The 17,448-nt window shown below is 40.4% G+C and overlaps 1 protein-coding gene across 2 annotated transcripts in view; it reads left to right on the top strand.

The window, feature by feature from the left end:
- yap1 (Yes1 associated transcriptional regulator) overlaps positions 1-17,448 on the top strand; it is a 39,789-nt gene that overhangs the window by 11,962 nt on the left and 10,379 nt on the right. The window contains exons 3-4 of one of the 2 annotated variants that reach the window (XM_067390535.1): positions 9,672-9,790; positions 12,526-12,639. In XM_067390535.1, coding sequence (XP_067246636.1) covers positions 9,672-9,790; positions 12,526-12,639 — 233 coding nt within the window. The remainder of the gene's footprint in view (positions 1-9,671; positions 9,791-12,525; positions 12,640-17,448) is intronic. The other variant, XM_067390536.1, reaches the window with a different exon arrangement.

Here is a 17,448-nt window from a genome sequence, read left to right as displayed (position 1 = left end):
TGTGTGTGTGTGTGTGTGTGTGTGTGTGTGTGTGTGTGTGTGTGTGTGTGTGTGTGTGTGTGTGTGTGTGTGTGTGTGTGTGTGTGTGTGTGTGTGTGTGTGTGTGTGTGTGTGTGTGTGTGTGTGTGTGTGTGTGTGTGTGTGTGTGTGTGTGTACGTACACATATAGAAGGCAGAGTTAGCCAGACCAGTGTTTACCCAGTCCTGATGTAACACCTTTGCCCCAGACATCAATGCTCCTACTGTCACTGCGGAACAAACTGCCTCAAGAAGAACCTCTGCCTATGTATTCAGACCAGCGACTCGGTCAAAACACTCTTTACATTTACCAAACAGTGCAGGGATTCAGTTTTGCACTGTTTTGGTTCTTGGTTTCTCATTAGCAGTTAATGGTATATCATTTCTTTAATGCACACAAAGGACAAAGAATATTCAGTTCTTTAGATGTTAAAAGTATAGCTTGCCTACAATTGTTTGAGAACTTCCTAACCTTTACCCAGGTTTCAATCTAGCATCTCTCTCTCTGTTAACTCGTTGCTTTGTCCGCTGGCCCCTGTGATATGAGCCCTCCTTCAAAGAGGAACTTAAATCCGGCCAGAGGTCAGCAGGTCGCTCAATAATCTCTCCTGATGATGTCCTGCTGACGGAAGCCGAGTCACTCATCCACCCGTCCTGATGCACGCTCACTCGCTCGGCCGCGAGGGAGAAATGGAGAGCTGACTGAGGTCTGATGTCCTCTTTCTGTCCTGACTAGCAGCATTCAGTCATTCATAATGGTTGCCTCTCTGTGGCCTCATTAGTGACTGTGTTATACTAAGCTAATGTACAGAGTCTTTGTGAGGATCTGACACTGTTGTAGTTTAGAAGTACTAAATTATTTTAGTGATAGATTAGGGTCGATACATAATTACAAAACATATTCACAAAAAAAACAAATAATCACTGACCACTAGTTTTAAAGAATATTCATGTAAAATACAACGGAAGCTTTATCGACAACAACCTGTTGATTACCACCGAAGTTAATCTCAATTTGTCCATCAAATTGAAAAATGAACAAAAATTATGAACGTCTACAATAGAAGAACATGTTGCTATAAGACTAGTGTGATTGATAATTGGAAAAACGGATTGCATTTATTGTAAACACTTTTTCCATTCATTTTTATGAACTCAGGAAATCAAAAATCGTAAACAGATGCTGTTTATATACTCTAAAAATTGTGTTGGCTCAACAACAACAAAATTAACGCAATAGTTTACATCGATTTTGAGTTATGACAACTTAAATTTAATGCAAAAAGTTGCATTGAGTTAAAGGAACTTAATAATTTGTTGCATAAACAAATTTTTAAGTTGATGACTCAAAAAAATTAAGTCGCTCCAACTACCAGAATTGTAGCCCTGGAACCAATTAATCGTATGTATTTCAGTTCAAATCATGTATATTTAATGAACAAGTAAGATATTAGGATGAATTCAGGTTGATTGGGACACATTTTTTCCAAGTTATCTCAATGGCAAAAGGTGTCCTACTTGTCACTGGCATTAGCGCAGTCATTGCTTATAGAGTTAATAGTGTTTACCTTCATGTATCTTCAGCACAATGGTAACCGCAAAAACTTCAACATTACAGAAACTCTTTAAAATGTCAAACATAACAGCATTAAACCCTAACAGGTCTTTCCCTTCAAAACAAATAAATTAACACTTAATTTCAAAAATTTATTCTCCTTATCCAGTCCTATGCAAAGCATGCTGGGAAGTAGAAATTCATTGCTCAATTTCCGAAGTTATCAAGACAATTTCATTAAGTTACTACAACCTAATTTATAAAAAAAAATCTAATGCAGATTAAATTACAGAAGATGTTAAGTTGATGTAATTATTATGTCAACAGAACTCATGTTTGCAACTTAAAAGGTTTAATTAAAAAAAATAAATTAGAATTTTTAACTTGCAACCTTGCATCTATTTAAGTTGTGGTCACCCTGAATTACTTTTTATTTTGCTCAAGTTGTTTTATCTAAAATATATGCCTTCACCAGTGAATTCTCCTGTGAAAAAGTAGAATGCAAATTTTGGATGCAGACAGAGAATAGGGAATGCAGTCTTGGCACTTTTCACTATTGTGAAAACAGCTCATCCAGTATACGCTCCCATATTTTTAGGTCAAATATTTGTTATTTCTTAGGCAAAGTGGAAAAAACGCAGTGCTGGCGAAGTTGAGTGCAACTGTGAGAAGCATTCATTGCTGCACCTCAAGCTCTGCTGTGTTATAAATAACTGCAGCACAATAAACAGGGCCCTGATAATTGGGCCATCAATCATGTTGAGCGCTTGGGTGGGTCTCGGCCCAGTGCCGTGAGCTCGCTAACCTCCCCTCTCCACCTACCACCACCACCACCTCCTCCAGCGCTCTCTGGTTTCATGAGCAGTGATAACAGCTGGAGAGGAAATTAGGAAGTGAGCTTCTATAGAGCACTGTCTCCTTTAGTGTCATGGAGTGATTCCTGTGTGGTCATGGCTCAATGTGATTTGAGTGCCAGAATCCCTCCTCCGCTCTCCTTGTCTTTTGGCTATAAAGCAAAAGCCTGGTCCCAGGATTGTAGACCTCTCTTTGTCTGTTTGTCATTCCCCCAGTCTGTCTTTTCAGTGCTTAGTCTGGGATGGAAGTAGTGCTCCAGAAAGAAGGTTGCAGTCGTCTGGCTGAAGCTGATGTTTGAAGCTCTGGAGGGTGTTTGTGGGGGTCTCTTGAGCGGACGTCTATCCTGTCTATGCTTTTGTCTCCATCTCTAGGCCCATAATCCTCAATAACGCCTCTCAGCTGGTGGCCCTCAGCGATCTGTAATGGCCTGGAGCAGTAGCCGTGACTGCGATGATGTTTTCCTGTGGGAGTGTGGGATACCGTTGCCATAGGTGTTAGTTTGTTGGTGTGAATGTGCGGTCAGCCTCATTAAACTGCACTGATGAGTTATCTGAAGTGGTCATTTATTGATTGCTGTTAGTTAGGTAAAGTTAAGTTGAAGGTACTGATGCAGTATAGTATGATTATCTCCAATGGTGCAGTCACATTAGTGAAATTTCAGGTCATTATAATTTCATTATTTCCCAGGTCATGATAATTACATTATAACGAACCAAATTTTTGTCAGACAAAAAAAATCCATTACACATTATCAATAGCGTAGAGATTAGGGTTGTCGAAAGTACCGATACTTTGGTACCAAGTCGATATTGGTGAACTTCTTCACCCAAATGCGTGGATTCCTATTGGAATGGCTGTGGCTTGCGAAATTTCGCGGAGCGACAATAAAAGGGGCCCTTGATTATGATTTCACTTTTTTAACTTTAGTTAGTGTGTAATGTTGCTGTTTGAGCATAAACAACATCTGCAAAGTTACGACGTTGGACTGATTTAGAGGAAGAGTTGTTGTAGTTGTTGAGTGTTATTGCCATTTTACGCCGGACTGCTTCACAAACGAGGGTTAACTCAACGCTGGATTTGCACAAAAGATGAACATGACGGCACATGCTAGTCAATGAGTTGAATCAACTCCACAGCAACTACATAAATTTATCCACTAACCATTCAGAAATGTCCAGTTTCATTCTAAAAGTTGTAACTTCTTCCTGAGTCTCTCCATCAGTGTCGACTCCGGTTTGAACAATGTAAGGCTGAACACCGTTACTGACAATCCTCATTTTGGCTGCGTGAGATTCTCCAGCTCTGTTGTTGTTGAGCTGTTAAAGCTCCGCCCTCTTCTGGAAAGCAGGCCGGGTGCAACAGCTCATTTTCATTTAAAGGGACACACACAAAACGGCGTATTTTTGCTCACACCCACAAAGGGACAAATTTGACAAGCGATAATAGGGTATTTTGAGCTGAAACTTAACACATTCTGGGGACATTCTCATATCTTGTGAAAAGGGCATAATAGGTCCCCTTTAATGCTTCAATTCATGCATGCATGTTGGCATTACGAATAAATGACTCGAAGTATTATATGCATATATAGTTCACCATTATTGTTACTCTTGGCTGCTTTTTGACTGTCCTCCCATTTTCCCGGTACTTTCCAGCTGAGTAAAGGAAAGCCAGTCTGCCTCATTTGTGTTCGTGTGTGCTGGAAGTGCAAAGAGAACATTGCATGAGCAGACGTTCGAGGGTGACGCAATGCTAGGGCTCTGACCCAGACTGGATTGTGTGCTTTTGACTACAAAAACACATTTGCTCTGTTCCAAAAGCTAGTTAGTTGCCTACAGAGAGCAGCATCACAGACCTGAAGTCTGTTCCAGAAGGTAGGCAACTTAATTATACCGCTTTCTAAGAGATCCTTTCACCAAGAAGGCAATGAATAGTTATTATTTTTAATTGCACTACTATTCAAAAGTGTAGGGTCAGTACATCATTTTGTGAGGCTCCCATACAGAGCGCAGTTTTTGTGTGTTGTAGATTTGCTCACCATGTAGAGCGGTCCCAAATCACTCACTTATGAGGTTCTATGATTGTTAGGATGTTGCATAAGAAGGAAGTAGGCAGCGAGTCATCTCGCTAGATTTTAGAACGAAGTTAAACTTTTAGCTTGAATTTAGTTTGTCTGAAGTATGTTTGCAGATTTTTGCATATGAAGCATTGTCGTTGCAACTAATCTGTCATTTGTGTTGGTTGTAGTCAATAGTTCTCGGTCTGGATTATTTTGCCACTGAATTAAACATAAGCGTCTGTGTTTTGCATGGAAAAGGCACCATGTGGGCAGAGCGTCCAGGGCTAATAAAGCTCACCTGTGTGAGTGCGCCTGCGTCTGCCCCTGCTGAAACCCAAGAGATCTTCATACTCGACATCCTGTGCTCCAATTAAAATTAACTCTCACCGCCTCTCCCTCCCTCACTCCCCCTGTGTCTCTGTCATAGTTTCCAGCAGCAATAGGAGGGGGAGGATTGGGGTGACATAAAGTGTAACAGGACCACAGCAATCCACACAGCCAATGGAGTTCTGAGGGATTGCTTCCGCGCTCGTTTTTTCCTCCTCCTTTTCCTCCTCTGTGGCCTTTTCTTTTTGTTTGACGGTCATTTGGCCCTCCCCCGTGACCCTCCTGAAGAGGCCCCTGTTCCTCGTCTGCCGCGGCCTGGGCTGTTTTCATGGAGTGTGTGTGTGTGTGTGTGTGGGTTGGGGGTAGGGTGGCTTACTGGTAGGTGGGTGGGAGAGGGGCAGTTTTTGGCAGTTCCTTTGATCAGTAAAGCATAAACAAGAGGGAGCTTAGAGAAGAGGGGGTGGTGAAGTGCTGAGTCAGTCTCTCTCTTTCTCTCTCTCCTCTTTTTGTTATTCTTGCTCCCTCCCTTTCTCATAAGGCAGTGATGGCGGAATAGTGACTAATTAGTGGCGAAGAGAAAGTGACGGCTGGAAAAAATGGTCACAGGACTGTTTATGATGGGAAAGGGTCTTGCCAATTTTGTATTGCAAACAAAACCGGTCGGAAAGTTGCAAAATTCATTTATCCACAAGGTCAAAAGTTTTTGTTTTTCTCTGCGGTCTCTCTTCCAGGAGACTAGTGGTCAGCTGTCAATCTATCAAGACTATTGGCCAAACAATATGGGTTTTTCAAAAGCTGATGCCAATATCGATAGTTCAGGGTAGCCGTTGGTCAATATAATGGTAATTTGTAATATTGTAAATATATTAAACAGTTAGTTCACCCCCCAAAATTTCTGTCATTAATTTATCATCCTCATGTCATTCCAAACCCGCAAGACCTTCGTTCATCTTCAGAACACAAATTAAGATATTTTTGATGAGATTTTTTTATTTCCCATAGAAAGTTACCAGATTTTTCAGGGTCCAGAAAAGTAGTAAAGGTTTGTTAAAAGGTTTGTTAAAATAGTCAACGTGACTACAGTGGTTCAAGAATGACAGGTTAGAGATTAAATTGTTGAATAAAGTAGTTATTTTTGTTTCGTTTTTGTGCACCGAAAGTATTCTCGTCACTTCATAACATTAAGGTTGAACCACCGTAGTCACGTTGACTATTTTAACAATGTCTTTACTACTTCTCAGGACCTTGAATGTGGTAATTGCATTGCTTTCTATAAGAGATAAAAAAAAAATCTCTTGGATTTCATCAAAAATATCTTATAATTTTTGTTCTGAAGATGAACGAAGGTCTTACGTTTTTGGAACAACATGAGGGTGAGTAATTGATGACAGAAATTTTATTTTTGGGTGAATTAATCTTTTAATGCTAGTATATTATAAATATATTAATGCCTATGTTCTATAAATATACATTACTTTTCAAAGGTTTGGGGTCAGAAAGTTTTTTTTTTTTTTAACTAAAAATGCATTTAATTCAAAAGTAGCAGTAAAGACATTTATAATGTTAAAGTAAAATTTCTATTTCAAATACGTTTTTTTTTTTCTTTTAAGATTTTTTTAAATTTTGAAATGTATCACAATGTTAAGGTGCCATGAGATTGCAGTTTAAAATACTGATTGATGGCTCTGTTATAATTATATCATTAAATTATATTATGTCAGTGATGTGTACGTAAATTTCCTTAAAATTAAATGCATTTTTTCATAATATTTATGTAAAATTCACAATTTATTTTTCTTTTTTTTAATTTATTGACAAGGCTGTCAAGAGATTTCGGAGGCAGCGAAACTTTCTTGGTTTATTGGCCAATCAAACATGTTTATCGGCCGATGCCAATAATCTTGAATATTGGTCTATCACTAGTCAAAATACCCAAGGAAAAGTTCATTGCATGCAAATCTCACGTTTTCAGTGACAAAACCTGTCTTAAATAGGCAAAGAGAGCAGAGCTGGGGGGGAAAAGAGGAACAAGTGAATAGCATTTAGGGTTTGGGTCGAAGCTTGGTCTGAGCTTTTGTCCAGCAGGTGAAAGCTTTGTAAAACTGGCGCCAGATTGTTAAAGAGCCTGACACTTCAGTGTGTTGGAACAGGCAGCGAGAGAAAGAAACCTCCTGGGAGGAGACCCATGACTGACCCTGCCTGAATGTACAGGCCCTCGCCTGAGAGAGAGAGAGAGGGCGGGAGAGAGAGGGGCCTTTTCCTGTGTTAGCTCTACATCTTAATCGAGCAGCAAGCCCCAACAAAGCCATCATTAGAAATGCCTCAAACTGTTGCAGTCCTTGTTCATTAGCGTTTCACAACCACCTGATGTTGCATAAAACAGCTTCTTTCAGTAGTGTTTTCTTACAGCAATATTTTGAGTTAAAACTTAAGCGTATAATCCGCACTGGCTGTAGTTTCACAGACTTGACAGAACTTGCGTCACCTCCGAGCGTGGGTTTTTTGAACCGCCCACTCCATTTCAAACACTGCTCGTAAATTGTGTGCGTGTGCCTTCAGGACACCAAAACCATTTTCTTGGAAGACTTCATTTGTTTAAAAGAAAATATAAAGATTAGCAGCTACTGTTAAGGAAGGAAAAGGGTTGTCAGGGTTGATCTCTAGAAAGGTGTGAGATTAGATCATGTGAAATGTACTGTGATAGCGAGCTAGAAAACATACCAGTGTTGAAACTTCAGAATTAAAATTTCCTGAAAATCTACTCATCCCCATGTCATCCAAGACATTTGTCTTTCTTTCTTCAGTTGAAAAGTTATTATGGTTTTTCTAGGAAAACAGTCCAGGATTTTTCTCCATATAGTGGGCTTCACTGGGGTTCAATGGGTTGAAGGTCCAAATTGGAGTTTTAATGCAGCTTCACAGAGCTCTACATGATCCCAGACGAGGAATAAGAGTCTTATCTAGTGATATTTTTTCTAAAAAAAAAAAATAAAAATGTATTATATATCGCCTACGTCACACATGATCTTTCCAACATGATAACGTAGTGCGTGGCGCATCGCAGAACAGTGCAAGTTGAGCGTTTGTGGTTAAAAAATATATACATTTTTATTTATTTTGTTTAGAAAATTGCCAGTTGTTTTGCTAGATTAGACCCTTATTCCTCGTCTGGGATCGTGTAGAGCCCTTTGAAGCTGCATTGAAACTGTAATTTGGACCTGTTGTACCCCAGTGAAGTCCACTATATGAAGAAAAATCCTGGAATGTTTTCATCAAAAATCTTAATGTCTTTTTGACTGAAGAAAGAAATGCATAAACATCTGGATGACATGGGGGTGAGTAAATTATCAGGAAATTTTCATTCTGAAGAAGTGAACTAATATCCTTAATGATCGGTTTCTTTTGGTTGTTTCAATAAGTATTCAAGTTGAGATTGAGGCCAAAAAGCCCTCTGTTTTCCAGCATAGACTGCTTAACCTTTAAGTGATAAACTGCAGTGAAAGAGAAAGCAGCACTGCTCTCCCTGCCACCCTGCTGTCTGAAGATCTGAATAAACACAGGGGTGTAGGTTTAGATTCAGTGAGTCTCTCCTTTTAGGCTTGTTGATTTGTTTTCCAGTAACCGTGTTATTCATTACTGACCTTACCCAGTAATCAGTGACTTCATGCACTGATGACACCGGTTCAGTCCACTGCATGCAGGCAAATCACATGTAAACAGGGTCAAAGTTCATTCGGCGTCCTACAGTTATCCACACCCCCTCTTCCACAGCAATACATCAGCAGATCTGACACAAGAGTGGGTGGCAATTGTAAAGTTTATGAAATGGACTTTCATAAGAGCCTATTTTTAGCAGACAGGGCAGTTGAAAAGATTGGGAATTTCATTGCTAACAGGACAGACCATCATTTACACTTGCTTGCACGAGGCTTCGGAGATGTTTGGGTCTTGCTCGCTTTTGCTTATACAGATTAAAGGGCTGAGATGCTGTCCAAAGGGATCGGTGTTCATGTGTTTACAAAGATCTTGTAAAAGTTCCACTTCCCGGGAGTTTTATCTGAGCACTCATATTGGATCAAATAAACCAATGTGCGATATATAACAGTTGTTTAATTGGTAGTACACTGCCCTTGCCTTTTTATTCTCATAGATGTGTGCATTGTTTAGACATAGACTGTATTTTAAAACCTAGGGTGCTGCCTACCTAACATTTTTGGGCATCATTGAATTGATTGTTCTAACGTGCCTGTGCACTAAAAAAATAATTCAGTTCTTCATAGAAAGCAATAAAAAAGCAATGACATATGAATAGAAATTTTACTTTAACACTACTTAAACATTTCAATAGTTACTTTAACATTTCACAGAATGTGTAAATACTCAGTCCATATGTGAAATAATCTTCTTTTAATTGGATTTAATGTAGCTAAACTTATTATATTATTTTATATTTATTGGTGGAAGAGGTCAAAAATATGCACATATAATATAGTATAATATAATTAATATAATATAATTAATATAATATAATATAATATAATATAATATAATATAATATAATATAATATAATATAATATAATATAATATAATATAATAGATTGTATTAATATAAAGTATTATAATATATTTATAATAATTTAATTATATTTATAATTTTTTAAATGTAATCACTTACAGAAATATGATATTAGTTATTAATATTTATATATATAATTGCATGTATCCCAAATTTAAAATTGTTTTAAATTTTTGTTTTGCCCCAATATGCATCCAAATGGGCAGCTCAGTAGGATTCAGAACGCAGCCACAATAGTTGTTTGATAGTCCTTTTTATGTATGTCTCTGTCTCCTTATAGCCATCATGACCAGACGACCACCTGGCAGGACCCACGTAAGGCCCTCCTTCAGATGAACCAGGCCGCCCCAGCCAGCCCAGTGCCTGTGCAGCAACAGAACATCATGAACCCAGCCTCAGGTCAGCAGCTCCAGACACTCATCTCATATTAAAAACTACACTCTCAATCCCAGCATTCTCATGCTAATTCTACGGGTGTAGCAGTTCTCTGTTTACATCCCACCCAACCCCACCTCTGCCTCAGCAAACATAGAACCCTTATCAGGGCAGACAAATGCAAATGAATGCATGTGAATGGCAGTTGACGTTAAGGTAGACATGTCAGTGTGACAATGGAGTGACAATAGTGACCAGGGTGTTCAGCCCTGGAGTCAGCTTATGGGAAGTTGGTAGCACTTTATTTTACAGTCCTGTTCCCATGTACACACTATGTACTTATTATAGTAATTACGATATCTGGGTATTAACTAGATACTAACCCTGAATCAACCCCTAAACCTAACCTTAACCCATGTAGTTACCTTATATTTCCCAGTACTTTCTTAGGTAAGTACACTGTTAAGTGCATGTAGTGTAAAATAAAGTGCAACCGGGAGGTTTAACAGGTGTTTTAAGGCCATTCCCCTCAGATTTTAATGACATTCTTTGGATTACAAACTACGATACATTGTTTGGTCCTGGAAACTATAGAGTACAACAGTGCCTTTTTTTTTATCAGCCTTGGTTCTGAAAGTATTTTTCCCATTTATTTTTCTGAAAGGGAAATAAGCCAGCTATGAGGTGAATTGCAACAGTATAAACTTTGATTTGAAGCAAGAGATTATTTGAAAGTCAAATTGCGTGTCGCAGTCCTATAATTGGTGGGGATTTCTTTGCAGTATCATAGTTTAAACATGATTATTTAAAAAACTAATTTGAAATAATGCAGACTGATGGCTACAACAAAAGCATATACCATCAGTTACCAACCTCGTAGCTCACACTTGAAGAGTTATTGTTATGAATGGGATTTTTACTTCCTGAACCTGACTGTTGCACTACATGGTAGTCTTATCATTTCCTTATCTGTCATGCTTATATGTAACCCCTCCAGTTCTACTCGCACCGCTTGACTGGGATTCGAACCGGTAGGGATGCTCCGATCAGGATTTTTGCAGCCGATACCGACTCCCGATTTCTTGTCATCATGATCGGCCAATACCGGTCATTCAAGTTTTATATAGGCTAAGTGACATGTAAGCTCTCTGTTGACTGTCACTGTTGACTTTTTTTTTCAGAGATAAAGTGATACCACAGAAGTTGCCTTGGTTATATTATTTACAGTAATGTTGTAATTGTTGTTTTAATTGAGAATCAAATAAGTAAGGACTTTGTACGCGCAGGTCGCACATTTTTTTTGCAGTAATTAGTTTTTCCACAAGGTGGCAACCATGCCCTGGGGGCATCGATTCACAAGGTAGTCGGAGAAAACCTGTTTAAACAGAACAGAGCGGAACACATGCAAGCTACAGCGACAGTGGAGGCCCATATAGACAGATTGTGCAAAGAGGTTAGAAAGTACAACTCTATCATGAAAGATCACAAATATATTTTATAATTAATAATAATAGTTATATTATTATAACTCGTGGCGAGAGATTGCTTTAAAACTGTGCATTCGTTGAACGCCTGTGTATGTGTACGAGTGAAGTATACTTTGCAAGGCTGTGCATTCGACTGTGCACATACGCTAGCGAACGCATAAAAAAAACAAAGTATACCCAGGGCCTTTGGATACTTTGGCTTATTAAAGAGCCTACTTTAAAACTAAACAAAATTGCAGGCTGGTGGCAAGGGACGGTCTTTTATCGTTAAACCATTCATTCAACTAATACCCACTGGTGCCACTTTACAAGGCTCAATCGACGAGCAACTCGTCAACTGGGTAACGCTAGAGCTGATGTTTCACTTCATAGAGATCAATGGCATTGATTCAACGCATTGAACAGCGCTGATGCCAGACATGGGAAATCCCCTTAAACATTGAAAGGATACTACGACAAAGATATCACTTTCATCTTCTTACAACTGATGGCAAACTGATTTTTTTTTTCACGAATATATGACTTGACCTGAAGAAGGACAGATGCAGGTAATCACACATGCTCTTTTTCCCTGTCGCTGTCTGCTCTATATATATGTGTGTGTGACGTATGTGTGTGTGTGAGTGGAGGAGCTGCCTGAGCCCTGCCTCAGACACAGAAAGCAGATGACAGAGATGAATCAGGTTCAATCCTTCAGCCAATGTTCCTCCACGTGATACTTCTTTAGAACATGACAAGTGACTGCGGCGCTAAAGTTTGACGTCATCACGTGTTTTACGTCATCATCGGTTCGTGGTATCGGCCAAAATTAGTGACTACCTATCGGAGCATCCTTAGTTTCCTGCATGGGAGGCGGGCGTGCGAACAAGGACGCTAAAGGGGAGTGAGGTTTACTCACACAGCTCTAACTAGCTGGCCTCCATTACATATAGATGAATATGAATCTCCAACCACAAAAAGCTCAGAAGATTTATGCAAAGAAATCGAGCACCTGCTATTCATAAAATTCTGCTATTGGAAACTGAAACCACCAAATCAGACAGATAAGGGATGTGCAATCAAAGTCCAGGCAAGTCAGTTCATTCAGCAGCCATCTTGGCAATATATTTCCTATGTAGGCAGTAGCTCATGTACTATTTACTTGAATGAAGAACGTTAATACTGGGGAAAATGTGGAATGAAAAATGTGGATTGTGGCCAAGCAAATTACTAACAAACGAATTTCAGTTAGTACTGGATAATTGACTGTACACCCTGACTGTTCTCTCTCAGGACCTCTTCCTGAAGGCTGGGAGCAAGCTATTACCTCAGAAGGAGAGATCTACTACATCAATCACAAAAACAAAACCACCTCTTGGCTGGACCCACGACTCGACCCGCGTTACGGTGAGCTTTAAATCCTAAAATTTATAATAATCAAAATAATCAATTGTGCTTTTGATTGAACATTGGTCTCTTATCATGCCGCTCTTGTCGCCATTTTATAAAAGAATAAGTAGTGATGCATTGAAATTTCAGCAACCGAAAATAATCAGCAAAAATTAGCACTTCCTCAATGACATGTTGTGCAAACAACATAGATAAGCTGCAACAGATAAACACGTCAGCAGTGTGGGACGGATGTGACCAAAAATGAAACTAGAACAGCAAAATGTTAAATTTGTTTAGATAAAATATCAAGAGGCAGCTTGTTGCAGAAGAACTTTACTATTGCAGTTTTATCACCTGTAAACAAATACCCTGAGCAGCATGCTGAGTTCATTCACCCAATTACCCAAAGTTAATTACTGAAACATTATTTTTAGTTTCGGTTTTCGGTTCAGTGACAACAAAATAAGATAAGGGGTGTTAGGCGTTCAAAGTCCTATGGTAAAATCACTGTAATTTATTGCTTTATTATTATGCTGATTACAGGCCAAGCGTAGATGACTACTCTCTGACAATGTGTGTGTATGAAAGTGAGTGAGAGTGTGTATGTGTTTTTGTGGCACACTATTCAGAGTATTCCTGCTTCCTGTGACTCACATTGAGGTTAGCCAAAACTGCTCCACACTCAGGAGTCTGCTATGCGATCCCTTTTACTCACACACAAACACACACACACACACTCGCAAACTAGTTCAAACTGCATCTGATTATGTCGTTCCCTAAACCCCCCGTTACGCATCCATAATCCATATGCAGAGGCAAAACATATCTAAGCAGTGGAATAGTCACATTAATCTAATCATCTGTTTTTGCTGTCAAGATAAATGGTTCACCGAAAGGTTGTCAGACTAAGATGTTTGTCCTTTTCTACCCCTTTCAGTCCCTCTCTTTAATCTCTTTCTATGAGCACGGAAGGGTCACAAAGAGATGAAGGCTTCTACTTATGTCACTTTGAGTTACTCACGCTTGAGGTGCTTTCGCTTCATCCCAAAGGAGTTTTCCCCTGGGATACTATCTCACTATCTCCTTCATGTATGAACAAGCATGTTTTTGCCTCATTTTTGACCCAGATCCTCAGCTACAAAACAGGTTTTTGTGTTCAAACGTACACCAACCATGTAAGTGGTCGTGGGTAAAGTGGTAAAAAGTCTGTGAAGGGCTGGGTCAGGCAGGAGAGAGAGAGAGAGCAAGAACCAAAGACAAAAAGGGAGGGGGGTCGGCTATGGTGGGTGAAGCCCTTTGAAGATTTATAAGTGTTCAGCGGACAAGCCTGGTGGGCCCCTGAATTACAGACGTAATGTGAGGGGGAGAACGGCGAGAGGGGTAGACACGGTTAACTCATTCCTTGCTGCAAGTTTAGAATGTTTGGGCGTTCCCGTGCGGTTTTCATATAGCTGCTTGCATCTGCAAATTTTTATAACCTTTGTGTTTTCATTCCTCGACTCCTCTCATTGAGGTCGCTGAACTGCAGACGTTTGGACGAGCGTTTTCCCACCGGCTCCAAAAGGGCGACTTTGAGTTAGAAGAACGTTGGCTTCTTCTTGCACCGGTTGAACCTCAAATAACGATTATATATGTTGCTAACTTGACATGTCCCTTCTGGATCTCCGCTCGCCATTGGAAACACTTGGGTAATTCGAGCAGGGAGTAGAGTTGGATTGTACTCCTTTAACGGAGAACTAAAGTCTGGCCATTCTCTCTTTCTGTCTAACCCCCCTTCTCACCCCGCGTGAGGCCCAGCGCAGGCAGAACTGTTCTCAGCTGCACATCTAGATGGACTTGAGACGGTGCCAGGCCTCTCGATGCTGCAGCTCTGCTCCTAATCTGTTCCAGACCTTTTCAGTCAAAGAGACCCAATGTTGGAGAGTGAGAGAAAGAGGAAGGGGGCAGGCCCTGAGAGAGGGAAAAGAAAGGGAGGAATAGGAGAAAAAGACCACAGGATAAACTTGTGCCTCCTTCCTAAAAGGTCTGTTCTGAGAGTCTAACGTGGGACTTTATGATGTATTTCACGCTTCATCTGGACTGTTGACTTAAAAACACCACAGATTTTGTGGTGGTGTAGTTCTTGAGCACAAAGACCAACTGGAGCCTTCAGTTATCGGTCATGTGCTGCGGGCCGCTTGGATTATCATAGTACTTCAGTGCAGGAGTTGGCACCTTGTTGGCAAGTGCAGAGTGATGTCACACTCTTGTGAAGCACTCATCTTTTCCAGAGCTTTGCGCTGACACACACACTCATGCACGGTTGCATAAACACTTCACGACTCCCAAGGCGCTCGCCTTATTGGGAAACGGGATGACGAATGTGCTATCGGTGGTTCATGTTTAAAGATGTCAGTCTCTGGAGTTTTTTTTTTTTTTTTTCTGAAGTAAATGTGAGTGGTGCTTCCCTTGCAAAACTTACTGCCACGCTGCTTAGAGATGTTGCTAGCAAGTTCTGGGTTGTTGTTGTTTGCTACCCCAAGTCAATATAGTCCAGCCCCCTTTACACCTGGCGTTCGTTCAGATAGTATCTTGATATGTTTACACCTCTGCCATGATGTAATCACTGTAATTACTAGATGACAACATTGGACATTCTACTCTGAGCTGTTCACATCCTCTGACCCGGAATTATGCGTTTCTGTAGTAACACTATAAACCGCAAAATGTATTTGTTTCATTTGATTAAAGGGGTCCTTTAAGGATTTCATTTTTTTAACTTCAGTTAGTGTGTAATGCTGCTGTTAGAACATGAACAATGTCTGCAAAGTTACGACTCTCAAAGTTCAATGCAAAAGGAGATATTTTCTTTTACAGAAATCGCTTTTTAAGGACTACAACAAATGGCTGTTAGGGACTATAGTGAACTTGTTCCCGGGTTAGTGACATCACAAACCCCAAAATTGACATAAACCCCAACCCCGAGAACACGGGTTTGAGGCCATGTTGGGCTGCTTTAGAGAAGAGGAAGAGTTGTTGTAGTAGAGTGTTGTTATCATGCCGTCATTTTATGCCGGACTGCTTCACAAACTAGAGTCAATTCAACGCTGGATTTGCACAAAAGAATAACATGACGGCACATTGAATCAACTCCACAGAAACTTCATAAATTTATCCACTAAACATTCAGAAACGTCCAGTTTCATTCTAAAATTTGTAACTTCTTCCTGAGTCCCTCCATCAGTGTCGACTCTGAGGCTGAACACCGTTACTGACAATCCTCATTTTGGCTGCGTGAGATTCTCCAGCTTTGTTGTTGTTGAGCTGTTAAAGCTCCGCCCTCTTCTGGAAAGGGGGCCGGGAGCAGCAGCAGCTTAAATTTCATTTTTTTCAATTTCAAAAGCTTTTTACAAGTCGGAATCTCATAATTACAGTAATTCCAACATGGCATGGACACATCAGTGTGATCTAAGTTTCTCTTTCTTGAGAAAGAAATGAGAGTTTTTTTAATAATTTAATAAATGATCAGGAACGAGTCGAGTGAGTGCATTGCGACAATGCAGTTTCTGTAAAAAGAAAAAGCCAAGAACCTGCAAGACGGCACTTTTATGACTCAGTCCGACTCAATTATTTGCAGCATAACTGCATTGCGTATTACTTACATAGCTTAGTGTGAATAACGGAAACACATTTGCATTTCTGACTGCAGTAATCACTAATAATAACTGTGAAAGTCAAAGCCTTGATGTATAAATATACCACCTGCTGTTTCCACTTGTAAGTGATACGGCTGCCATCTTGCTTTCAACTGGTTTCCTACTACACACTAGTCACAGCTGAATTTCCTCACGCTGACTTCCGGCAGCTCACAGCTTGCTTTTGTGTGGCCCGCTGAGGTTTGTGTATGATGGGATATAGAGAGGCTTTTCTTCTGGACACAGATTTACCCTTTCCTTTTTCTCCTCAGCCTACGCGCTTATCTCTTAACTCGAAACGCAACTTGAGCATGGCTTTTATACAACAAACCTGTTAAATCAACAGCCAGCAAATATTTACAAAGGCTTCAAAGGTCGTGCCGCTGCGTTTCCTGACGTTTCATAACACCCCTCCAGTCTCACCTGGAAAGGACAGGGGAGATGCGATTGGCTCTGCTTTGCGAGACGGCCTGATAAAGGCTGTTATTGCTGGATGATCGTGTTTCAGAGCCAGCGTGGAAAAGATGGGCAAACTACGTCAATCTGAGCTTTTATCTCCTTTTATTTGTGTTCCTCTGGCACGTTTCCTCCTCTTGTTAGTTCAGAGGAGAACACGTTCGTGGCACGAACCTGCAAATCTGCTGCGCTTATGCAACACTGAGTCATTCTGCCACATGGATAAGACTTGTTTGTGTGTTCTTGTCATCTTCATGCTGTGGTAGGAGTTTCCCAAGCGAGATACCCACAGAAACGAGTACAGACTAGTCAGGGAAATCCAGACCTGAGAATCAAGAGGTTTTTTTTTGTTGTGTTCCCATTCACAGACGCAACAAATCTGTCTGCCACATATCGGCCTGTATTAACTGGTCACTCCTGCCCTGAGATCAGCCATTACTTCTCCACCAGAGCCGTCATTCGGCTTCAATAGACCCCTATCTATGCGAGATAAGAGTCTTAAAAGAGAAACAAACACACACACATACATACACACTCCCCCACTAGCACTCATACACATTCCCACACACTCTTCCACGCCTCAGGCGGTGTGGGGGATGGTGGTTGCGGTGTGTGTGAGGCGTGGTGAGTCTCTGATCTGATTCCCATGGTGCGAGGAGAGTGGAGATTCATTCAGGCCTGAGGTAGTGTAAAC

This window comes from Chanodichthys erythropterus, chromosome 7 (genome assembly GCF_024489055.1).
Source record: "Chanodichthys erythropterus isolate Z2021 chromosome 7, ASM2448905v1, whole genome shotgun sequence".
Taxonomy (NCBI): domain Eukaryota; kingdom Metazoa; phylum Chordata; class Actinopteri; order Cypriniformes; family Xenocyprididae; genus Chanodichthys; species Chanodichthys erythropterus.
The sequence above is the reverse complement of the archived record's forward strand: the minus strand, read 5'-3'. Positions and strand labels throughout refer to the sequence as shown.